This window comes from Vipera berus (genome assembly GCF_964194415.1).
Source record: "Vipera berus genome assembly, chromosome: 4".
In the NCBI taxonomy this organism is placed as follows: domain Eukaryota; kingdom Metazoa; phylum Chordata; class Lepidosauria; order Squamata; family Viperidae; genus Vipera; species Vipera berus.
In genome coordinates, this window is record NC_138206.1 from 111602496 (window position 1) to 111628665 (window position 26170).

General features: G+C 39.5%; 1 protein-coding gene across 2 annotated transcripts in view; it reads left to right on the top strand.

Annotated features, from left to right (window-relative positions):
- Positions 1-26170, top strand: part of DACH1 (dachshund family transcription factor 1) — a 362459-nt gene that overhangs the window by 172460 nt on the left and 163829 nt on the right. For both annotated transcript variants that reach the window (XM_081326850.1, XM_081326851.1), the window contains exon 3: positions 17596-17757. In XM_081326850.1, the coding sequence (XP_081182976.1) occupies positions 17596-17757 (162 nt within the window). The remainder of the gene's footprint in view (positions 1-17595; positions 17758-26170) is intronic.

The window sequence follows — 26170 nt, forward strand, 5'->3', positions numbered from 1 at the left end:
ATAGGGACTGCTTGCTTAAAAATTATCCTTTTCCTGAAAGTCTAAAGGTGTTGTATGTAGGAAGACCTGTCAAGTGGGTCCAAAACCCATGATACATCAGGAGAAATACTTTCTTCCAGACCAATTTTACTGTGTTTTATTTTTTTGTTGTTGTTGTTTTTGGTTTGTACGTCTGATTTCTACTGCACCTCCTCTAGTGAGAGTTACAATTTAATTGAATTTATTTGCTTTTTGACATCACGTCCATGTTCTGTTCCCAACGGTGCCTTCTGGTTTTATTTCCATTGCTTAATATCAACATTTTGTACATTTCTTTGCAATTTGTTACTTTTGCTTGTTGTTCCTATGATAACTTAATGTGATTCCCCTTAACAGAGCTTACATTATAATCATTAGGGTCTTTATTTGTGTTGCTGGTTGTTTTTTTTTTTTTTAATTGTGTGTTTTCGTGCCCTGGGTCTGCGATTGTAAATTGCTTTATAATTTCATTCCAAGGACATCCTCGCACACTTGGTGTTTGTTGCTCTTTCAGGTAAGGTTTGGAAATATTTCACTTTGTGTGTGTGTGTGTGTGTGTGTGTGTGTGTGTATTGACAATGCGGAAGCTAAAAACGTCTGCTGGTTGAGAATCAAGCAAACCTTTGATTGGAAACATAAATTTACCCACTTGAAATGTTTCTAGTGTCTAGCATGGATCAATCCATCTTTTCCCAAAGGGTAAAAGATTCATTTTACTGCTTTTGTTTTCTCTCTTTTTTATTTTCTGGCTGATCCTTAGGAATCAAAATCTATCCTCTTTGCCGCTGAGCATAGACTTGTGAATTTTGCCTCTTTGAAGTTAAAAACTATTCCAAGTGATACGAGATTTACTTGAAGTACATTGTTGTGATTCAGGGTCAGCCTCTGGGTTCGGCAGTTGGGTCAGACGACTCAGAGGAGGAGGAGGGGGGTGTTGAAGAGCTTGCTGATGATGGCCTTGAGGCTCCACAGAGCCCTCAGCCAGGCCCCTCCCACCTGGTCATGACGGAGACCCAGCTGTGTGAGCCTGACAGCGTGGATGAAGATGACCCACAGCTGGCCCTGTTCAAGGACGCTCGACGCAGGAGGCAGTCAATCAGGAGTAAACAGAGGAAGGCAATGGGGCACCTCGGAAGGAGGCAGAGAGAAGCCACGCCCTGAACTGTATAAAAGGGGAATGTGTGGGAGGGCTGGTTTGCTGAAGGCAACCCCTTGATTAGTTCCTGTTTCATAGCTTCTGTTTCATGGTTGGTGTCTTGTTTTGCTGTTTTATGTTAATAAATTTGGCAGGCTTAATTCCAGCCTCTTGCCGTTTGTAAAGGGGTTGTCCCTGCCTTTTCTGCAGGGCTGGTAGCAGGCTGGTACAGAACATACATCTCTTTCTCTCTGTCTGTCTCTGTATCTTTCTTTCTCTCTTTCTCTTTCTCTCTCTCTTTCTTTTTTCTTTCTTTCTTTCTTTCTTTCTTTCTTTCTTTCTTTCTTTCTTTCTTTCTTTGTCTTTCTCTTTTTTCTCTCTTTCTTTCTCTGTCTCTCTTTCTCTCTTTCTTTCTCTTTCTGTCTCTCTTTCTCTGTCTCTTTCTGTCTCTCTCTCTCTCCTTCCCTCCTTCCCTCACCCTCCCTCTCTATTCACAATTTCTGTTTTTGTTCCATTTCTGTTGATGCTTACTCTTGATACCGGTATTGAGGATGTCAGGTTTGTTGCTGTTAAGCCCTATTCTGGAGTTACTTGGCTTGTTTTTGCTGAGAAAGCAAAAAGCGAGCAGCTAAATGGTGCAAACATGAGACTGAGCATCCATGTTGGGACTTAGAAAGCAAAAAGGGACATTTTGTTGTTGTTGTTTATATGTGATTTTCAGCTGTTATGGTCACTACACCACACAGATCCATACAGATGCTCAGATTTTCCTAAATCATTAGTTCTTCTCTTATCCTGCGTGTAGACATATAGGTTCCCCAAATATTTCGCCATCTCTACAAAAATGCAAGACAGTAAATCATGTATTATCAGGAATATCCCCAAATGGCTTTATTTCCCTTCTCTCCAATTGCAGATATGCTATTGCTTTCTTACTCCTGTCTGTCTGTCTGGCCAATTATTTAGCTTTCATCTATCTAAAGTTTTGATGTCCAAAGTTTGTATTAAATCATCAAGGCTTTCATGGGTTCAGTAGAGTTTTATCCTTAAGAGAACTTTAAAAAAAACAAGAAATCCATTACAAAATTATCGGATGACACATGGAATGAAACATGCCTCAATCATGTTGGCTCTGACCAATCTCTTCAGGGCTAATCATTTGAAGAAAAATTTTACATATAGAAAAGACTGGATAGCCACGTGTCTGGAATGGTATAGGGTCTCTTGCTTGGGTAGGGGGTTGGTCTAGAAGACCTCCAAGGTCCCTTCCAACTCTGTTATCCTGTTATTAAAATTTCTCTTAAAATGGGTTGGAATCCTCCATTCAGATAGATTTGTAATGCTATGGCATGTCAAATTAAAATTCCATTTACATTTATTCTAAGTGTAAATAAGCCTGGATTATACCAAATAAAGACTGAAAAGTCCCTAAGACTAGGGATTTTTGTGTTAGCAAATGCTAAACAAAGTCAATGCATCTTTTTTTTATTTCCTTGTATGTGTAACACCTGATTCTGTCCATCTATAGTTTATTAATAAAAATTGTTGGGGTTGTTGTTGTTGCAAAGCCAGTCAGTGTTTCATGCATTCTACACTAATCAATATATTTATGAGAGTTCTATTTATTGATTTTATTTATATGCCCACCCAACTTGGACAAAGCAACTTTGGTTGGTTTAGAGTTGGGTGATGATGATGATGATGATGATGATGATGATGATGATGATGATGATGATGATGGAAGGGACCTTGGAGGTCTTCTAGTCCAATGCCCCTGACACACAGCATAAAACTTAGAAGCTTTCCAAGTGACTTGGCTGAGTGTTAGCTCTCAGCTCGATTGATTTTGCTGAATTTTCTCTATCTTGAAGTTCTTGCATTGAAAAAATACAGAATGCAATAGCTTAATAATAAATGTAACATTTCTTGTTAAAACTCCTAAATCTCACACCGTGTTATGGCTTTCCCATTCTCTAAAGGGTGCACATGTACCAACATTGAAGTCAGTTGACTGGGTATAGGCAGATTTATTTCTGAGTAACCATGCATTGTAAATTATTTAAGTGAACAATATCAGGTGGACTTTAATGGAGAGATTGAAATGTAGTTGTTACAGCTGGAAAATCAGAAATTTCAATAATTAATAAACACTCAAAGCTAAAATATTGGTTGATCGGCATTGCGTTTAGCCATTATAGCCGATGCTACAGTATATATTTATATAACTGTCTTAGACACACACCCAACAAACATGTGAGTAAATTTTATATAGATATGAGTTATGAAATATTATATATAAGAGAGAGAGAGAAATAGCATATTCTATAACTTCTACATAACTCATGTAAAATCTGCTTTTCTAAATACATCAAATTATATTATAAAAAACTGTAACAAATTATTTTTAAATTTATGCAGAGTTTTGATCTCTAAATAATGAATATATTTCAGTTCCATTAGATTCAGAAGTGAGCAGTCAACACTTAGGCTTTTGGAAAAGTAGTTTCTGACTTTATCCGTTCTGTATTTTAAGACTTTAATGCACGTTGGTCTACCATATTTCATCAAGACATCAAATTGGTTCCATGGTACATAAATGTTTTATGCAATATTCCGCAGAGAACATTAAATTAAAATCACAAAGGGTTGACTGGGCATTTTGCACCCATATCTTGCAGGGAATCCGCAGAAATTCTTCCCGCTCTTGTCTCTTGCTGTGACCCTGCTTAACATTAAGCAGGTGATTTGACGAAACGTAAATCAGCATCAAATGCCCTGCATGAGGCAGCCGAGTGATTCAAGGAAATTATCAAAATGGCAACACTCAACTTGGTGCTTGGGGCAAATATAAGCTGACAGTATTTATACATCAAAACTTCACTCAGTGTAAGATTGATTTCGTTTCATTTTGTTTATTTCCATTCCCCATAGCAAGCTCCGTTTGTCCTGCAAAATGTTCCCTGCATCATTAGGCTCTCAAAGGATGCATTTTAGCATAGAGACTTTGCTCAAGCTTGCAAAGATGGCAATCCATTTGAAAAAAAATATCGTTTTTTTCCCCTCTCTTTTCTTCAAGGTACAATCACAGTGGTACAGAGGAAGAACCTCTGTCTCTACAGGTAGTCCTCTATTTACAACTGTTCATTTTAGTGACTGCTCAATGGCCCTGAAAAAGCATCCCCATGGTCACATGATCAAAATTCAGATACTTGGCAACTGGTTCATATTTATGACGGCTGGAGTGTCCTTGGGTCATGTGGTCACCTTTTGTGATCTTCAGACAAGCAAAGTCAATGGGGGAGTCATATTCCCTTAACCATGTTGCTTACTTCACTATAGAGGACGTAAAATGGGGCCAAGCTAACTCAACAACTGTTCTGCTTAGCAAAAGAAATTTTGGACTCCGTTGCGATCATAAGTTGAGGAATACCTAGATTAATAATACTTTTGTTGTTATCAAAAGTTAAGACCACCAAGGAAGAGTGCAATTAAATCGAAATTGTGGTGGTAGTCTGCAAGATATTTTTCATGTATTTGGATTAAAGTGCACCGACTCAGTCAGAGGTCAGAAATGAACTTTGAGGTAAAACGTAGCATGTCTTTTCTTTCACAGTTGCCTCTTATGCTGCTTTGAAACATGTCAAAATAAGTCCTCGGCAGAGGAATTTGAAAGAAAGGCCAGGTTTTTGTTCCTTATGTAAATGGAATGGAGTGTTTTACAGCAGGTTTAAGGTTTTTATAACTCTGAAGTTGTTAACAGCCAGCTGGTTTGTATCTGTTTTTTATGGTTATTCTTGTCACAGGCAGCCTCCACAATTTTTAATTATATTTTCAGTATGTCTTTTCCCTCCTCTTGAATCCCACAGCTACTCTTTTATTTAGATTTACCACCACCCCTCCCCCTCCCCAAATGGGGAAGGGATTCAATCTTGAGCAATATGATCCTACGCTTACTTGTTACTTAGATCTCATAGGCAAAAAATTGGGGTCAAGATTGGTGATAGAGAAACTGAGATCTGGGATCTTCGATGAATAAACGTGGGATGCTGTGTAGTTTAGTACCGATAAATGATTGTCACCCTGTTGCTGAAAATAATAATAATAGTAATAATAATAACGGCCAATTTTCACATTTTATTGATTTTGTCATGGAAATTAAGTTTAGCTACTCAGTTCAGGCTGTTAGTTCTGTCCAAAGGAGTTGTATCTGGCAAATTTAATTATACAGCAACTTTTCCTTTATCTCCAGCACGTTATTTATAATGCAATTAATATCATAAGGTTCAAGAATAATCAGGAAGTTGTTGCTTTGTGGCAAAGTGGCGAGATTTCCATCGTCCTAATCCACTTTGGCACACCTATAAATAAATGCGTGGAAAAATTGCAGCTTTCACTTCATTGCTGACTAAACTCAATTAATTAGTTTGGCTTGTATACAAAGGATGTGTTTTATTAATTTATAAAATATTTTATTACTCAGATTTTATTTATTTATTTATTTATTTGCACTTGTGTCAGAACTACCTGTTGTGATTCAGCGTCAGCCTGTGATACCAGCAGCTGAGTGATGATTCTGAAGAGGAGGAGGAGGGGTTTGGAGAGCCTTTGGTGTCAGAGGGAGGCTGTGATGCACTGCAGGACTCTCAGCCTGGCCCCTCCCATCATGTTCCTCATCAGACTCAGCCATGTGAGCACGAGGTATTGGACATAGATGATTCACAGCTGGATCTATTCAGTGATGCTAGGAGCAGGAGGCAATCCAGCAGAGTAGAACAGAGAAAGGCAATGAGGCCACTTGGTGAGAGGAGGAAAAGGCAATGAGAAGCCACGCCTTGGGACTGCTGATGAAAGAGGAAAGTGTGGGAGGTGCTGGTTGCTGAAGGCAACTGTTTGAAGATCTTCTGCTAGAGTCCTGGTCTGTTATTCCTGTTTAACTCTTGTTTGAACTTTTGGTTTAACTCTTGTTTGAACTTTTGATTTCTTTGTAAATAAATTTGGTTGGGTTTTTCCAGCCTGTTGACTATAAAAAGGGGTTGTCCCTGACATTAAAACAGGGCCGGTCGTAGGCTGGAACAGAACAGTACCAAGGTGCTTTTGGGTTAAAAGGATTAGCTGGTGACATCACCATTGCCCTGGGGATGCCCGATTGGGGGGGGTCCTTTCATGTTTTCGGCAGGAGCTGGAGTGAAGGACAGGAGCTCAACCTCATCCCCATGGCAGCTTTCGGGTCTTGAACACTAGCTTGCAAACCTGCCCAGCGTTCCAGCCACTTTAGCCACCATGTTCCTTATCCAGCAGAAATGGACCCTTTGAAACGGCACTTTGGCAACTGAACCGATACTTTTATAAGTATCATATGGGTTCCTTAAAGGAGGATCCTCATATAACATGAGTCCTCTTCATTTCCATTTTTGTTAATCCATAGGACCAAAAATGCTCTTTCAGGAGACAACAATCTGTGGAAACTGCAGGAATACTGTGCTTTCCCTAAAGCTAGGTATAAAATGGAAATTGCTTGGGATCTTAGTAAATGAGTTCTATTGATCAGTTCCAATGGATCCTGTAAAGAAAAGATACATGCAGTGGTGGGATTCAAATATATGAACAACTGGTTCTCTGTGTGGATGCCGCTTCTGGAAGTCCATTCTGGGCTTAGGCAACAAAAAATTAGCTACTGGTTTTGCCAAACTGGTGCAAACTGGTTGAATCCCACCAACTGGATACGCGGCAAGATACATAGTCACAACTGAAAATGATGAAATATCTGTGGAGTTTTAGCACACTTAGTCAATGGTTCTCCTCTCGTGTCCTTTGAAGATGACGTCTCCACAAAGCACAAAACAGACAATATTTGTTTCAGCCCTACCGTCAAAGCATTGATTTGTGTAACAGAATTTCATTACTTGAACGGTCTAAAATCAATATAGGTATTATTATCAAAGTTAATATCTACAAACATTATGGCTCCAAAGACAACTTGTGGTACTGCTGTATTATAATGTATGTTGTTGGCTGCTAAAGGTTAAGAAGCCTTTGTTTCTACTTACTTATGTTTAAATGTTTGACAGAATTTGGCTAAAGACTTAAACCGTTCTGCTTAAGCCAGGATAACAATATTCAATCTATTGACTGGGAGGGAATTGCAGAGAAACGTGCTTTGACTGCTTCTGAATGAATTTTAAGACTTGAAAAGCGGAGGTCAATTGATTTGTTTTGCTTTAAGAGAAATAGTTTGTTAGAGCTTCATATGTTATCAGAGATGGGGAAAGGTTAATAAACACATTGCTTTTGTACACATCCGTATTAAGTTTTCATGCTCTATGAATTTATGTTTCCTTTCGAAAGCTGTCCTATCCGAAGGTTCCTCAAAATGTTGTTTGTATTATAATACTAATACTGATAATACTAATAATAATACTACTACTACTACTAATAATAATAATAACAACAACAACAACAAACAACCAACAACAACAACAACAACAATAACAATAACAACAACAACAACAACAACAACAACAACAACAACAACAACAACAATAATAATAATAATAATAATAATAATAATAATAATAATAATAATAATAATAATAATAATAGAGTTGGAAGGGACCTTGGAGGTCTTCTAGTCCAACCCCCTGCTCAGGCAGAAAACCCTATACCATTTCACACAAATGGTTGTCCAGTCTATTCTTACAAACTTCCAGTGTTGGAGCACCCACATTTTCTGGAGGCAGGTTGTTCCACTGATTAATTGATAAATGTTATAGGAAGCAGGAAATAGACCTTGCCTCCAAGAGGTGATGTGCAATGTAGTATTTTTTTTTCTTCGATCAGCTTTCCCAGATGAAACAAGATACAATCACACATGAGTCCTTGAAGAAAACTTTAAGAACTTTACGTAGAACAGTTCAAAACAGAAAACCGAGAAGTAGCTATGTTATGTAGCTTATCAGTGGGGTAAAATCCTATATTTACCTATACAAGGGGAGAAAATAGAAAAGTAGGGATTTATCAAAAGTTGAGGAACCTTAATGTATAGAACCATTCTATACCTATAAGTCCAGAATAAGGAGGAGCAGAAAAAAACATGTTCTGGACCCTGTCAGCTAAAGGATTCTGACTGAGTGTTCTAGACCAGGGGTAGGCAACCTCGGCTCTTTTATGACTCGTGGACTTCAACTCCCAGAATTCCTGAGCCAGCCTGGCTCAGCATGGAAGCCTCTCCTTTTCTCCTCAGCATGGCTGGCTCAGGAATTCTGGGAGTTGAAGTCCACGAGTCATAAAAGAGCCAAGGTTGCCTACCCATGTTCTAGAACATTCTCTGTCATTGCCTCGTCCTACAGAACATCTTGCCTCCTGTGGTGAGAATGGCTCTCACTCTCGTCGTCTTCCAGAAGACCATTAAGGCCTGGCTCTGTCAACTAGCAAAGCGATCCAGCAGTGATAGGGAACCCTGGGGGAGGGGCTCAGAATCACTTAGATTCGATAAGCGGTACAGATAGTCCTCGACTTAACAACAGTTCATTTAGTGACCTTTCAAAGTTACAACAGCACTGAAAAAAAAGTGACTCATGACCATTTTGCACAGTTACAGCCTTTTTTTGTAGCACCCCTAGAATCATGCAATCAAAATCCAGAGACTTGGCAACCGGTTCATACTTATGACCATTGCTGGGTCCCAAGTCGTGTGGGTCACCTTTTGGGACTTTCTGGCAAGCCAAGTCAATGGGCAAGCCAGATTCACCTAACGACCAGATTATTGATTTATCCACTGCAGTGATCCACTTAACAACCGTGGCAAGAAAGGTTGCAAAATGGGGCAAAACTCACTTAACAAATGTCTCACTTGACAACAGAAACTTTGGGCTCAAATGTGGTGGTAAGTTGAGGATTACCTGCATATAAATGGGATCCATCCATCCATCCATTGGGTTTGGGTTTTAACATAGCTTTTAATTACTGTATTATATCGGGCATAATTATTTAATCTTTTTTAACTTTTGTATTTTATATTTTGATATTTATTGCCCTGTACACCGCCCTGAGTCCTTCGGGAGAAGGGCGGTATAAAAATTTAATAAATAATATAAATATAAATATCAATCGTGGAGGCAGTGCTTTTCCTGTGGCAATCTATGAACACAAAAGTTGGGCTTTGAAAAAAGCAGGAGACTTAATACTTTGGGACTTTGAAGTTGGAGAAGATGCTTTAGAAGCGAGTGAAGAAAACAAGCAGATGGATCACGGAACAAATACATTCTTGAGGCACAAACGAGTAGGCTCAAAATAGCATCCACTATGCAAAGATGTAGCTTTCACGAGAAGTCTATAAAACTGGGAAAGATGGGAAGAAAGAGAAGAAGGGAACAACCTCCAGGTGGATTGATTTCCTTTTAAGGAGACAATTGTTACATTGTCAGAAGATCTAAAAGTCCAGGTTGGGAACAGATCAACCTGGAGAAGACCTACCTTTTTAGTAGCTAAGGGTCAGCTCCGAATTTGGGCATATATATCAGAAAGTAAAAATGACAAAATTAGGCCAAAGAGAGGGATTTATCAACATTCCAGTTTTATATAAACAATTGTTTTGTAGCTTTCTAGTCTGACATTTGTTCCAACACACTCTCTCCAATGGACACTTTAATTCAGTGTGTTTATCATGTTTCAGCTTCTTGCTCCCAATTATGAGTTGTTAATAGTGCAGGGAACAAATTGCATAATTAATGCACAGCAGGGAAAAAAGGCAGCAGAAAAACAAAACATATTGTTTAATCATACGCAGATAAGTTTGGGCTGTTCTTTAATTACTTCTTCTTTAGTTACATAGTAGTTTGATGAAAAAAAAAAATAAGGAAGCTTTGTGACAGGTGAAATTCTTACATCGTCCAGGATGCTGTCAAAATTCCAGAAAGCAGAGGGCCAACTGTAAGTGGCATATCCAAATGTTTGATTTAGAGGCAAGCTGCCAAAATAATTGTTTGCTTTTTAAGTCAAGAAGGAAAATGTTCTTGGAAATGGTGAAGGTACTGGATTGCGAGCAGGGATTTTCAGGTTGAGGTCCACCTACTCTTTAGTGAAATTGACTTCCAATGTCTGTCCACTTACCGGTGAGGCTTCTTATCTTTATTTTGTTCATATTATTAAGAATTGTGTGAGAAGTGTTGTCTACGTTGGACTAATCCCACAGATCAGCAGACAGGACTCTGCGTAAGAGTGCTTTGGGTCAGTTTGGAAGTGGTGCTTCAGAAGAAACAACAGCAGGAACAGAATACTTACACTTCTGTAACTCATTAAAGTAGCTGGACCTCTTTGCAAGATTGCACTGCTGCAGAAATCCAGCCCACCTTCTGAGAGGGGATTTGGGGGCAGCAAGGGGTGCTCAGTGACTGGTGAGCTGGGTTCATGAGTTTTTTTGGGGGGGGTTTCCCCCCCAATCCCTTTTCACCTTCTGGCAAACTGCGTTTCCGCTGTTCATTAGAATTCTGTTTTCTGCATTGTGTTAAGATGAACGACATCAAGGGTTGTTGGGCTAGGTGAGAAGGAGTTGCATTCTCTCCTTGTTTTATGCCAGAGGAAGGACAACACTCTGAGAAGCGGGGAAGCTTTGCTTTGTAATAACAAGGGCATCGTGATTTCATGGATGCTCTAAATGCAAATAGCAGCGCTCTATGGTTGAGCGGGCTTCAATTTCCTCTGGAGTAGCTTCAGAGTGCCTTGAAGCTGCAGCCTTCTGCTGAGGAGAAGGGGCGGGGGGGGGGGATTGGGAGAAGTAGCTTTCTCCAATTGGGGCTCCTTCCAGATATGAGGATTTCAATTCCTAGAATCCTTAGCAATAGAGCTAGTGACTGGATAATTCTGGTGGTGGGAGGTTAGGAAAGCTGAGATAGAGTCGCATGTAAGGACCATATAGACTGAAGGTTATCCACCTTAACCCATACAATAGAAATATCATTTCTCTTTTGTTTTTCCTTTTGTAGCACTGTCACTGTACATATCCATACTGCCCAATGCTAAAAATATTGAGGGAAGTCAGCTCCCCAGATAAGGAAATATGAAAAGGGCAGGAAAATATATTTCCTAAAAAGAAATTGAAGAACCAGGAAAGCATGCCACTTTGCTTAATAGCCCTAGCTCTCCCTCCCCCAAGTTCTATAGACATGCAAATGTAAACCATCAATAAGGTTGGAGTTAGAAGCTTAGGAAGACAAAGGCCTAACATTTACATACTCCAGCCCCAGGAAAGCAGGATATGACCTTTGGACATAATAGGATTGACCCACAACCATCAAGAATACCAGTAAGGCACACTCAGAAAGGCACACAGGAAATAGCCTCAAACAGGAACAGGGAATAACCAAACAATCCAGGGGGTATAAAAACCCATGCCCCACACGTGCTCGGTCCTTTCCTGCTGGATCCATCTTTCTGTCTGGCTTTCCTCTGCAATAAACTGTAACCTTCTTCCCAAAGCAGTCTCCATGTTGTTTATCCCTGGCTTGGATGGAACCATGATGAAGACTTTTCTTCCTCCAGTAAAAACGTGGCCTCTGAATTGCCTCCATCAATTAAAATGCAGCTATAAAATCCACACTACATATTGGGTGAATTTGTTCACTCAGTAATTTAAAAGGCAGCTATAAAATTCACACTAGCTCCTGAAAAAAATACCTTAGGGCACGGGTTCTCAACCTGTGGTCCCTGCGGAGCCCAGGGAAAGGGGGCTACAATGTCATCACAAGGGGTCCACAAAGGATTGAAGAAATGTTATGATTTAAGTCTTGAGTTAAGATTTGGGGGGGGGTGTCTGTGGTCATGGTCTATGTCCACAAGAGAATTAAAGGGCGGTCCGTGGTGAAGAAAAGATTGAGAACCACTGAGATAGGGTCCAAAAGCCTAAATGGAAAGACTTCCTGAAAAGAGGACCGTGTCTTCTCACTATGAAGACTTGCTCCCTAGTCCATGTTGTCCTCAGTTCTTGCCAAGGTGGGACCATGAACAGACCCTCTCTAGATGTCCACAAAAGAAGAACAATATTAGTTGAGGCAGTCCTTTATCTATCTCCGTGCTGTGCCACAAAGGGGTTGAAATGAAATGACCACTACTTTGAACTGAGACCACAAGCAGTCCGGTGATAAATAGATTTTATCCCAAGCACAAACTGGGTTTTCTCTGCTGACCTTCAGGCCACTCTCAGGCCTGATGAAACCCAGCATAAAGACATTGCAGTTAAGTGTGATCACCACTGTCAAATAATCAGACAAGGGAAGAAAAAACAAATCTGTGTTTATTGGTGAAGCATTGGTAATTTGTTTAGAGCAGGGGTGTCAAACTCAATTTCATTGAGGGCCGCATCAGCATTGCAGTTGCCCTCAGGGTGGCCGGGTGGGTATGGCCAGAGTGGGCATGGCCTACTGGGTGGGCGTGGCTAGAGTGTGTATGGCCTACTGGGTGGGCGTGGCCAGCTCTACATCGTTCGCATCAAGGGTGCCTATGGGGGCCTGGGCAGGAGTGGGACAGATCTGAGGGTCTCTGGCAGGAGGAGGGTCTCTGGGCCAGGGCCAAGGCAGTGGGGGGGGGCATTCCCTCACTGTTTCCAGGATGGCTTCGTGGGCCACATGAAACCACTTCGCGGGCCGGATCCGCCCCCCGGGCCTTGTGTTTGACATGTCTGGTTTAGAGAGGCATCCAACTGTATTAAATGAGAATAAATTTCAAAACAATACACATTTTGGAGAGATTTTGGAGAGATATGTGGTGCTTTCATTCTTTTTCCAAGGCAGAAAAATGTTTGCATCTGTGAAAATTTTTTGTTTTAAGTCTTCTTTCCATATCAGTTGATTAGTGTTGATGTACACCTTTCAATAGATCAGGACACAAAATTCCACATTTACAACAGACTGTTTTTCCCTTTCTGCAAAGATGGTTTTCCGGCTCCTCTTAGTCTCTTTTAAAGTATGCATTTTTGCTTAATATACTGAATGCTTTGTCTTCTAAAGTTTGTGGGGGGTGGGATTTGATTTTTTTTTTAAAAAAAACTGCTTTAAAATCACACATGGCTGTAATTTAAGATTTTTGTCTTAACCTCCTTGTCCGTAACAGTTGAAAGAAACCTTCAGTGAAACTTTATTAACTAAACTAGACCAATGCCTGAGGCTATAAAGATTCATTTATTATCAATTTCTTGACTGTTTTTCTTCTTCTGTTTTTTGGTTAAACTCCTAGTGTAAGATAATACCTCACAAAATTAAACCTTTGACCTACTCTAGAGTTAAGTCGCCTTTGATTAGATAAAGTAACAATTTATAGCCCACCTTGTGGGTCTGGTGAAATGAATAATGCAGCAGCTTGAAAAATGACTAAGAATCTATTGCGTGAGAAGAGAGGACTGCTTAGAAAAAGGACGGTGTTAATTGAATTGTTTTGATTTGGTATGCACATCTGTAAGACCTCAGAAAATGCATTCCTTGTTTGTTCTATGTCATATCACTGCATTTTGAGAACACTTCCCATTCATTTCATTTTTGGGTAGCATCTCATGACTTGACATGGCAATGTTACCCAAAACTGATTTTAGTGAAATTTACTTTTATTTATGGAATGTCTGGCAGGAATAACATCTGGAAGAATAAAGACATCAGCCTCAAAACCAAATGCAGATTAGCTAACTCAGTAATTTTCCCAGTTGCCACTTATGGCTGAAAAACCTGGACTCTGAAAAAGGCAGGTAGGAGTAGGTTGGATGCCTTTGAACTGTGGTGCTGGAGGTAGCTGTCAACATTTGAGAATCCAAATAAAACTCCAGGTTCATTCTCTTTCCGAAAAGCTTACTGTTTACTGAGTACACTACATGGTTTTGTCGAGCAGTGGCGTAGCGTGGGTTGTCAGCACCCGGGGCAAGGCAAGTAATTTGCGCCCCCTAACCCGTGGATTTTAGCACTCGAGTCTCTTCCACTAGATTAGTTAAAGAAACCCTTACCCCCTAAGCACATGTATTGTTTGTTATGAAAATACTGATGTAATTAAAGTAAAATGCATCTAATGCGCCCCCCCAGATGTTGCGCCCGGTGCGGCCGGCCCCCCCTGCACCCCCCACGCTACGCCACTGTTGTCGAGGTAAAACCAACTCTGAGGTTCCAACACCAATTCATAAACTTAAACATTAAATTTCCCAGCCAAACCCCAAATGTCTTACATAATCCATATCAACAAGTTGAGTTTGTTATGGGAACCATCTGCTTCAAATCCACACCTGTTCTGGTGTCTTTGACAAGGCTTCAGGTTCCCATGGTCTTCAGCTGAATCAAAATTTAGTTTCTCCTTCTTACCCACTTTAAAGTAACACCTCCCCCCTATTAATCTAAAGGCAAGTTGAAACAGAGAGGCACATAGCTGCCAAAGTCTCATCCTTGACGTGACTATTATGCATCCCATGGACTGCAAAAATAACCAAAGAAGTCCTAGAAGATGAATCTCACTGAAAATATTATTGGAAGCCAACATCTCCAGAGGCTGTCTTACTTTGGCCATGTCATGAGAGCTGACTCATTAAAAAAAATAATCAAACATGATGGGACTGAAAGAGGAGAAGGGGCTTCCCTAGTACCTATTGGCTGAACACTATAAAGAATGACACCAGGATGATTGTGGTGCATCTGAAGGAAGCCGTGTGAGACAGAGGGCCATAAGAGTGCTGATTCCTAGAGTGGCCGAGGATCAGATACAACTGAATGGCTGACGACGACAATGACTTCTACAAGTTCCTTCTACAAGTGAAGCCCATTATCCCTTTTCTGTTCATTTATTGAGAATTGAGCCTTCAGCTCTTATAAGACTCCTTAAACAGAGTTTTCTGCATGAGTCATTGGAAGGGAAGGTTCCTTCAGAACTACAATTATTGAGCAGGATTTTACTTTTTGATGTTTTGCTTTGTGAATAGAATTATGGAACAAGATTAATTGCACACAGTAAGAGCTTTACATGGAGAGCTGTGTGTGATAACATTAAACTTCTAAGTCTGTCACATGGGGGAAGAAGCTGTTAGGTTTAATGAATAAATGTAATGCCTAAAATGCCTCAGCTAATTTTTTTAAAAATTCCTTTACTAATGATCTTTATTGAAGGAAAACACACACACACACACATACACACAGCCAATATTTTCTAATTTTATCCATTGGTTGGGGTAGTAGCAATTTTTGTATTCATTTGCCTTGCTAATCTTCCGGTTCCACAGAAGTAAACAATAGATTTCATAAATTAAAAATTATGTGCTCCAGAACATGCATCTAAAGACTAAAAAAAACACGAAACAAGGCTGTAAACATTTATGACTGAGACAAACTAGATTGTTCAAACATTGCCATGATGCATCCTGGATAGCAATATGGCAGCGATATCAGTTAGAATGCAAACAAGGTTTTAAATGATACAGCCCTTCCATTTCAGCTGCAGAATCTACTTTACACCATCTGCCTATCAGATGGTTAGGAAGCAGGGCTGCGTATTAATGCCACATGCTGCCTCCTCCTCCTAATGGTTAGATTCATATTGCTAATGGCTGTGCAAAGCACTGTCGATGAAATTTCTGTGACGCTGGAGTGATGAGATATTTATAAAGTGGCTTGTCTCACTGAATAATCAGCAGGAAAAATGCTAGACATAAACAGATTATCAATTTCGGGATATTAATGATAACTGCAATAGGGTGGTTTTCTTCACCGTTATTTACATCCTTCCCTCTGGATCGCCTCCCACACCAATTCCACTCAAACTAATAATAATAGTAATAAAAAAGGAATTTCAAATTCTCTTTGCAAATAACTTTTTTTGGGTGTGTGTGTGTGTGTGTCAAATCCTTAATGCAATATATGTCTCCTTTATTATTATTTGTTTTACAAATAGTTCAAGGTGGTGAACATACTCATCACGCTTTCCTCCTACAACAACCCTAAGTAAATAGTGAGATTTAGACATAGGGGCAAATGAGCGGCGTGGTGGCCTAGTGGTAAAGATGCTCGGAAGGTTGGGAGTTCAATCCTAGGCAGTGGCAGATATTTCTCTATCAAGGTGCAAAGAGAAAATATCTGCTACAAACTCCACATAGGCATCAGGAAGGGCATCTGGTCAGCAAAGGCTCAGTTCCATTCAGTCGCCCTGACTCTATCTCGAATTAAGGGGATTACAGGGCCGTAAAAAGGGAGACATAGGGGCAAATAGCTGGGATAGCGAGATCGTCTTCCCCCTTTCTCTCCTGAAAAAAGATGGTATAAATATTTCATCTCAATGTACTTCTTGATAGACTTTTCTACACTGGTAGTATTTGGTGTCCCCAGTTTCTGGATTTTGCAAATTATTGTTTGCAGTTATGACATTATTATAGCTTCTATTGTTCTGATCCTTTTTTCAGAGGTAGGCTGACATTGAAGTTCTCATACCCCAGAACAGAACCTTCCTAATTAATTAATTAATTAATTTTCAAGTTCACAAATCTGACCTTGAAGGAAAGAATTGTGGGCTGGCCTAGAACATTCTACCCAATTCATAAAACGATGCTTAGAACAGATTCTCTCAATGCTCAGTTCCTGAAATAAGAATTTCCATCTTATCCCTGAGCTAAATTTTAGGACTTTCCATGTAAGGACCTGTATTTGTGGCCATCAGTAAGCCTGGACTCTTGATCGGTCCCTCATATCCCAGAATTTTCAGCTTCTTCCGAATTTTTTTGGAGGGTTTTGTTTATTTATTTTATTTTTTTAAAAAAAATGTTAAAATTTACATTGCATGTAAATTTGGATGTATTTCAGTGTTCCTGATTTCCAGCAGTTGGGGGAAAAGGGTATCTGGGTTCCGATGGCATATCACCAACCTTAAGATTGGACTAACAGAGAAGGGAAAGGAACAGGCATAGCCTAAGCAAATCTTATACATAACACAGTTTACAACAAACAAACAAGCAAACAAACCCTTTCCTTTCATTTCCTGGTTTAGACTAGGAGGTATGTCTTCTTTTGAATGTGGAACTCAGAACAGTGTCTACCCCTCGTCAGGTTAAAAACGTAAGGGCCCAAATCTAGAATTAATTCTTGAGAACATTCCTTGAAATCAGTTGAGTTAGAGATAACTAATTTAGTTTATTCTAATTAAAGATGACCATCTGTAATCGCCATGATTTCATCTAGGATAGTGTAAGTAGGGCTAAGCAGGATTGAAGCTAATAGACTAAATACACAAGGAGGCCTTTTTTTTCACACAACTTATTTGGCCACGAAGGCCCTGAGAAGTTCGCTGTCACTTCCAGATGATGATTTTTCCTCCGTCCCTTTCCACCAGCGTGTTTGTTCCTTGAGAACTTGATCACGGTTTCCGGGAAGAGGGTAATGTCAAAGGGACAGTGCTTGAGAAGTTGTGATTTCATGGTTGTTATTCCTCTTTCATTGTAGGTCTGACAGCTGCAGCTGCTGCTGCGGCCGCAGCCACCAATGCTGCCATCGCGGAAGCAATGAAGGTGAAAAAAATTAAATTAGAAGCAATGTCAAACTATCACGCCAATAATAACCAGCATGCAGCAGAGTCTGAAAACGGGGACCTAAATTCTGCTGTGGGTAAGTTTTTGATCTAAAAAAAAACACAATTAATTTTGTTTCTACATGGAAACCGCTTTGGGGCTTTGTTCTTGAGGTGGAAAAAAATATATATGTGAAACTTTGACTTTGGGTTAGACAGGTTCAGCGTAAAAAGTAAAAAGTTGAATTTTTATGCTATAACCTTAAAAGGAGTCGGAAGTAAATGCTTTTCTTTTTCTTACCTACACTTTTCTCTCTTCCCCTTATTTTCTTATTTTCTTTGTACTCCTTTATTTTACATTTTGATAAATGAGAATTGTCACAAAGATACCTGCTTTTATAAAGGCAGGAGAAAAATATTAGTTTTTCTTCTTTTTTGTTTTCCTTTCAGCCTGTTTTTTTTCTAGAAAAAAAACCACTTATTTTTCCAAGTGTTTTTTTTCTTTCACATTAACACACTCTAAATATATCTGAAAATGCACTGTAAAGATGTCAAATCAGAACATCCCTCCATCCTATGGAACTAATCAAAAGCCTACTTATTTCCAGGGTAGCATTTCATAAACAAAACAAAACAAAACCCACCCTCTTTGGATCCATTGTTCCTGTTAACCAGTTGAGTTAAACTGGACCAGTTAAAATACAGAATTCAGAGTCTCTTTGTAGATGACAAAATCCTGCCTGCTTAAATAAATCCCAGGTTAACTGAACAAGTCCTGTCTATCTAAATCTTCCAGGTTGACTGAACAAAATTGAATTAGTGGCTATTTTGATCTTATGGATACCTAAAATTATGTTTGTTTTCCCTCTCCACGTTTCATATTTGGAATGTCTGACAACACTTTCAGTCTCCTAAAAGTTGAGAGATCCACAAGATGTGGCTTCTCTATATGTAGTCAATTTCCTTTTCTTAAATATTCTTTCAGTGACCACGGACGTTAAGGGCATTTCCTCCTAATGGTGGCTTTCTGCTCTCTGAGATGAATTAGTGAGTGAACTGAAAGCTGAACGTTAACTGCTGTTCAAGGCAGAGGTTGCATAGACGTAAACCAGACATGACAATCTAATATATACTTTTTCTATTCTGCAAATTTTTGAGGTTATTCTTAAGGGTGACAGCTTGACAACTTTTTTGTTCTGGATCTCCCTGTACATATTTATTATTTAACTCCTACCCAGGAACAAAAGGAGCACATATGCCCATGTCAGCAGATTTCAAGCAATTTTCCCCCCTCTTTGTTGTTAATATTTCAGCCATAGAAAATTCTACAGGTCGACTGAACAAAATTGCATAACATACCTAGCCTCAGGGATGGGTGAAGGAACAAGGATATCTAACAACAATCCCCCCAAAATTATTTAAACATGAGGGAAAAGGCAGAAAAAGGAGGAAAACTTAAGATGCTGAGTTTGACTCTCTTTAATCAATGGAGAAATGAAAAGCAGGGAAGAGCATCTACTGGTTGTTGTTTTTTTCCTAACCTGCAGAATAAAAACATTTCCTTATAATACGTATTGAGGAGGACAGTTAGGGAGTGTTTGGATTCTAGTCAGAGACCAAAACTATAATATTAAGTACAATCATTTTCTTTATAATAAGCATTCTATATTTTGTAGGATATGGGGAGATGCTGGGGAAATATGTGAGTGATGAATGTAGGTCTTGCTGTATATATATAGGATTGAAAAGGGATGCTTCACCTCATTTGCAGAGAAGAGCAACAAAGATGGTTAGGAGGCTGAAAAACAGGCAGAATGAGAATTAGGTTTGTCTAGTCTGGTGAAAAAAAGGTCTAGGGGTGACATGATAGCAGTGTTCAATATTTGAGGGGCTGACACAAAGAAGAGGGGGTCAACCTATTCTCCAAAGCACTCTTTTGTACCTTGGCCAAGAAAACAGCATAATAGTCACCAGAAGTAGAACTTAACTTGAAGGAGACTTCAGTGCTTCCTGTCTTCATGCCTTAAACTTCTCAAAGTCCATTCATTCTTCATACTTAAACTACATCATCGTTTCTGTGAGACGCTCTTGTATTATTTCCTATTCTTTTACAACTTGTATAATGAGGGCATTCCTATAAGCATGATATGCTTACATGGTGGTCCCATTCCTCCAGTAGTCCTGAGAATAAATTATAATAATGGACCTCACTCAGTCAGCATTTGACGAGGGAATTCTGAGTTACTCTTGTCATTGTAAGTATCAGTCATTTAATGGGTCTTTTGCCAGGGCGAGGATGCAGCTGCTTTAAGGAGCTCCCACAGGGGCTGGGTGAATGCTCCTCTGTCTCCTGAAACCATTTTCCATTTGCCTTAGAATATGAAGTCTTGCCAACTGTATTATGCAAATAGTAATGGGGACTTACAAAGCATATCATACATGTAAACCGATTCTGGTTCAGTGTTAGGAAACACCTTCCTATAGTAAGTTCAGTTCAACTGTGGAATGTGTGTCATGGTTCCAACAAATGAGACCAAATAAATCAGGCAGGAAAATTCCTCAAAGAATTTAAATACAATTCTTTGTATTGTATTTATTGGAGACATGGCATCAGCACCGTCAAAAGTGAAACCAAATTTAAACTTCCCCTCCAAGAATCAAACTAACACAAGGTAACAATTCCCACCCCTCTACTAATGCTATCCAATAGAACGACTTGGCAGGCTTTCTGACTAAATGATCGTCCTCTTCCACCCCAGTGTGGGAATGACCTTGGCTCCCACAAGACTTGCTCGTGTTTAGACTGCCAGAAATACCTTTTCCCCCCTCTGATGGTGGGATTCAGCTGGTTCGTACCACTTCGGCAGAACCGGTAGCTAAATTTTTTGTTGCCGAGGCCCAGAATGGACTTCCAGAAGTGGCATCCTCACAGACAACCGGTTGCTCACATATTTGAATCCCACTGCTGCCACCCTCCCTTTCTTAGGGCAACCTAGAATGACAAAAAAAAAAAGGCTGCAGCCAGGTTCATTGTAGAGTTAACAATATGTTCAGATGGAAATTGAAATCCAGATGTTGAAGTTCAGTTTTCCTTATGAAAGACTACAAGAAGGGCCGAACTGGAACGGTGGAAGAATTGTGGGTCTAGAGCCAACTCAAAACGTGATGCCCTTTACCTCTGACACCCTCTTTGCAAGTAGTCTACCAATTGTGGTAGACTTACCACCACAATTGGGACTGGAACTTCCATTCCTAAGCATGTGGCTGTTAAATTAGTTGCACTCAGTGTCATTAATTTTTGCTACCAGCGTTAAGTGAAACACACGGTTGTTAAGCAAATCCAGCTTCCCCTGCCCCCCCTTGATTTTGCCTGTCAGAAGCTGCCCGGTAAGGTCACAAAGGCAATCATGTGATTGTCAGGAAGGCTGCATCCCTTTTAAAAAAATACACTCCAGTTGCCAAGTGCCCGAATTTTGTTCACGTGCAACAGTCATAAATGTGAGGACCAGTCGTAAATCAGTTTCTTTCAGCACCTTCATAATTTTGAATTCAAGGTAGACTTCTGACATCTCTCTTTGTCTATAAATAACCTGGAGGGAAGGTTTGTTTTGCTTTTCCTCTAAAGATCTGAACAGAAAGCTTGCGCAGGAGTTCTGAAATTAAAGAAGAAATTAAAACACTATCCTCCACCCTTTGTTGAATCAGGAAAGGAAACAAAACTCTGTTAGGAAAGTACAGCCCTTCATCCTTTCCTTGTGTGATTCTGAAGGCCTTTTTTTTTTTTTTGGAGCATAAAACCTGTTAAGAGATAAACCTCCTCTAGTGTTTGATGAAAGTTGGGTGAAATTTGGTCCCCAAAATGGTACTTCTGGGAGTCTGAATAGTGACATATTTAGGAAGAGTAGATAGAGACATCTCTAGATATTTTGGGCTGTTTCAAATTAATCATTCAGGATTCCTAATCCGTCAGCTTCTCCTCTCTTGGGCTTCTTTGTGCTGTGTGCTGTGTGATTTTCAACACTTAAGATGAACTTCTGATGTTAGCAGAGCAGTGGGAAGGATCACCAGTGACCTTCTGTGGCTGAAGGTGGATTTAAACCCCCCTCCCCACCCCCTTGTCCCTTGGGGAGCATTTTAACCACTGCAGCATTCTGGCTCTGTATAGCAATGCAATGCATTTGTTATCTCTTAATAAAGGTACTCTAAAAATAATAGAAACCTTGGTCTAAATGGGGTAATTGGCAATAATAACCGATCTTTCATGTGCATTTCTCAAACGTAAGGAAGCTCCGCAGGCAGGCAGGGTAAAGTATATGACTATAATAACTTGCTCTCTCCTTTCCACAATTCATCGGATTCTTTTTAGTTTAATATTTATTTGCTAAGATGAGATGCTCGTCTATATGGTGATAAACAGTCTGGTCCTGGCATCTGAAGGTGACCTGTCATTTCATATGGACAAATCTCCTGCTTACTGAAATGTACAAAATAAATCATTAAAGCAGGCAGGTGCTCATTCCCAGTTTTAAATCACCATAGATTTATGATTTGAATTAATGCTTCATTTGGTCATAGAAATAGATGCAGAGACGGATGATATGCAGGGAGTAGCTTCCATACTGTAGCCTTCTTCATATTGATTACTGAGATGTCTCTGCAATCTCTTGTTTATATCAGGCACGGTCCTGTGACAGCTTGGCTGATACCAGCAGCCCTGCAGATAAGAAGGAAAAATGTCTGGGATTCTTTTTAGTGGCAACTTTTCCCATAGCACCAAGCAGAGATAAATTATTTTAGCTCACTGATTTAAAGTCAAAGCTAGCCAAGGCAGCACTGGAAACTCTTATATGCATGAGAGACACCTTATTTATATAACAAAACTCCTATAAGAGACACCTTGTTAATATAATCTTATGTGCACAAGAGACACCTTATTTATACAGATAGTCCTCAACTTACGACAGTTCGCTTAGTGACTGTTCAAAGCTATAACGGCACCAAAAGAAGGGACTTATGACCATTTTTCACAGTTACGACCTTTGTAGCATCCCCATGATCCTGTGATCAGAGTTCAGGGGCTTGGCCAATGACTCATACTTACGACCGTTGCTGTGTCCCAAGGACATGTGATCACTTTTTGCAATCTTTTGACAAGCAAAGTCAATGGGGAAGCCTCACTTAACAACCAGGTTAGCCAAGGCAGCATTGGAAACTCTCGTATGCATAAGAGACATCTTATTTATATAATAAAACTCCTATATGCATAAGACATCTTATTCATATAATAAAATATATATGCATAAGAGACACCTTATTTATGTAATGAAACTCCTATATGCATAAGATACACTTATTTATATAATAAAACGTATATGCATAAGAGACATTTATATAATAAAACTCCCGTATGTATAAGAGACACTTATTTATTTAATAAAAATCTTATATGGATAAGAGACACTTATTTATATAATAAAACTCCTATATGCATAAGAGACACCTTATTTATTTAATAAAACTCTTATATGCATAAGAGACACTTATTTATATAATAAAATGTATATGCATAAGAGACATTTATATAATAAAACTCCCATATGTATAAAACATTTATTTTCATAAAACTCCTATATGCATAAGAGACATCGTATTTATACAATAAAACTCCTATATGCATAAGAGACACTTATTTACATAATGAAACTCCTATATGTATAAGAGACACTGATTAATATAATAAAAACTCTTATATGCATAAGAAACACCTTATTTATACAGATAGTCCTCAACTTACAACCGTTTGCTTAGTGACTATGTATAGGCAGGCCTAACAAAATCTTCACAGCCTCTATCTGGAGCCTTCTAGTGCAGTTGGCTTTCTCAGAGCTGTCTATACCCTTTTTGATTTGCAAACCCAGCCTTTATAGAGGTTCATTCCTTTTAAATTGCCATAAAAATGAATAATTTTAATGCTGCTGCCGGTCTCTGCACCTGGGTCATTATGAAGTGAAGGCAATGGGATTCCTTGAGAGAAAAAAAAGCGAGAATGCATCATTTTCATGGATTCTCCTTCTAGGGAACTTCAGAGAGGTCTGTTAGTTTATTCTGATTTGTAGATTCCAATATTCCACCCGTGGGGAGAAGATATTATGCTAATCGCAGCCAATATCTAAGAGCACTAATAAAACAACAAAAGGGGCCTATTCATCAAAGAATGGGTCAGGAAAGTTTAGGAAAGTTTTCCAACCCTGTCCCCACAGTATTCCCAGTAAAAATTCCGTTTCCATAATATACTTTCTAAAAAAAAGAAGTAACGTTGAACTTGATATTGCTTTCTGGTGAATATTTCTGCGATGAATATTTTTTTCCAGTATGATTCTCTTTATTAGGGGCTTATCACTTATCATTGGGGTTGTTTTTTTTTTTTTTGGGGGGGGGGGTTATGGTTCATTTTTATTTGGTAAGCAGACATTTGGGCAAATCACAAAGTGTTGTCCAGAATAAAACAGGGCCTTAAAATGATGAAAGCAACAGGAAGAAAGACTGAAGTCAGAGTTGTAGAATATATGTAAAGCAGCTTAGGAACTTGGGGCAAGACAGCCATGGGTTGGGGTGGACTATCCTGAACAGAAATTTTGGAAGACTAGCAATTTCCATAATTAAGAACCACCATTGAAATAAATCCTGACCTAATTGATCTTACCAGCAAATACATGAGCAGGATATTCACAAGGAACAAGATCCTACAGATCAAGATAGCAAGAGTGCTTTCAGTTTGACATGGAGATATGAGACAGGCATTCTATTGAATACTTACTGAGTCCTAATCTCCCATTAACTAATTAGAGTCTTATCTTTTAAACCATCTTCAAGGAAGCCCTAAATTTTACACATTGCAAGAGTGAAGTTTAAATGTTATGTGGGAACCCATTCAGGTTTAATAGGAGATGCGTATTTAAAGTACACAACCTGGGATGTGGCAGCCGCATGTGGATTTGAACGGTTTCAGTACATTCCAACAAAATCATCTGGAGCCCCCCCTCCAAAAAAAAGAGATATTTGTGTCTGCTGACATCCTTCTTAAATCTCATCTTGCCAGAAAAGTACAATTGTCAGTTTGATATATGTGGCCATTAAGCAATGCTATAGAACGCATGATGTTTTCTCCTTTAAATCCTGTTTTCACTCATGGACCAGGCTAACTAAGGCTATTTCAGTCTAGAATCTAGACTGGGTTGGATCCAGATAAATCAGTTTTCTCCCAAACTACTTTAACTAGAGGCCCTGCCATCTTTTCCAATAGCCATGCCACAGAGGGAAGGCTGAAGGCTGAACTACTTTCCGAATTTTTTGAGTTCAGGAATACCACACTTCTGGAAGGAAACAAACATCTATGGTTGAAATCCTAAGCATCCCCAGCAACTTGTAATTCCCAAATGAATCCAATGTAACTTGTTCACTTCCTCAAGGTAAACAAGCAGAAAACTCTCAGATAGTGAATCTCAGCTAAATGTATTCTGTATCCCTTAAAGCAGGGGTAGGCAACCTTGGCTCTTTTGTGACTCATGGACTTCAACTCCCAGAATTCCTGAGCCAGCCATGCTGAGGGGAAAAGGAGTTTCCAAGCTGAGCCATGCTGGCTCTGGAATTCTGGGAGTTGAAGTCCACAAGTCATGAAGGGGCTATAATGCCCCATGCTGGCTCAGGAATTCTGGGAGTTGAAGCCCAGGAGTCATAAAAGAGCCAAGGCTGCCTACCCCTGCCTTAAAGCAATGACATTCGTGCGACCAAAGATTTTATCAAAGAGTGCAAATCAGACAGACGAAACTGCATCATTGGGCAGCCTTTGTGTACGTGGTCCACGATGCCATAGTGTCATAAAAGGAAGTAGGGGAATGATGGTTTGGTTTTTTTTTTAAAAAAATATGTTTTGGGGAAAAGACTTTGTCTCTCTGTGTGCCTATCTAAAGACTTACCAGAGCTTATTATTTATTTTTTATTTTTTCCCCCCTCTTTCCTGCTGGAACCAGCATAAAAATCACACTGCAGATGGTCAGTGATTTGTTACTAAATTTCCATGGCATGCCCTGGGGGACTGTCTGAGACACAAAAGGGTTTTGTGAACTAGATGCAGACTGATTGTTGATGGCTTCCCTGTGGAGAATGTCCTATTTCCAGCGTTCTGCTGCCTGTCTTTGTACTGGCGACAGAGATATAGGATTTCTCTTTTGTCATCAGCATCACCCAGTAAGCGTGTGCAGATGGATTCTTCTTACCTTCAAACTGCTCACAGCAAGTCCTCAGCCATCTGTGCTTCAGGCATTAGCCCCTCCTTCATTGCCCACCACTGCCCAGAAGAATATGGGAGCTTGGAAGCTCTATAGTTCTGATCAGAGGGATAGAGTAGATGACCATGATCTGCTCCTTTTATCACCCTTAAAAGCAGTGCTTTTTTTTGGAAAAAGAAAAAGGTGCCGGAACTCACACATGTCATACAACCCGCCTTGCCTA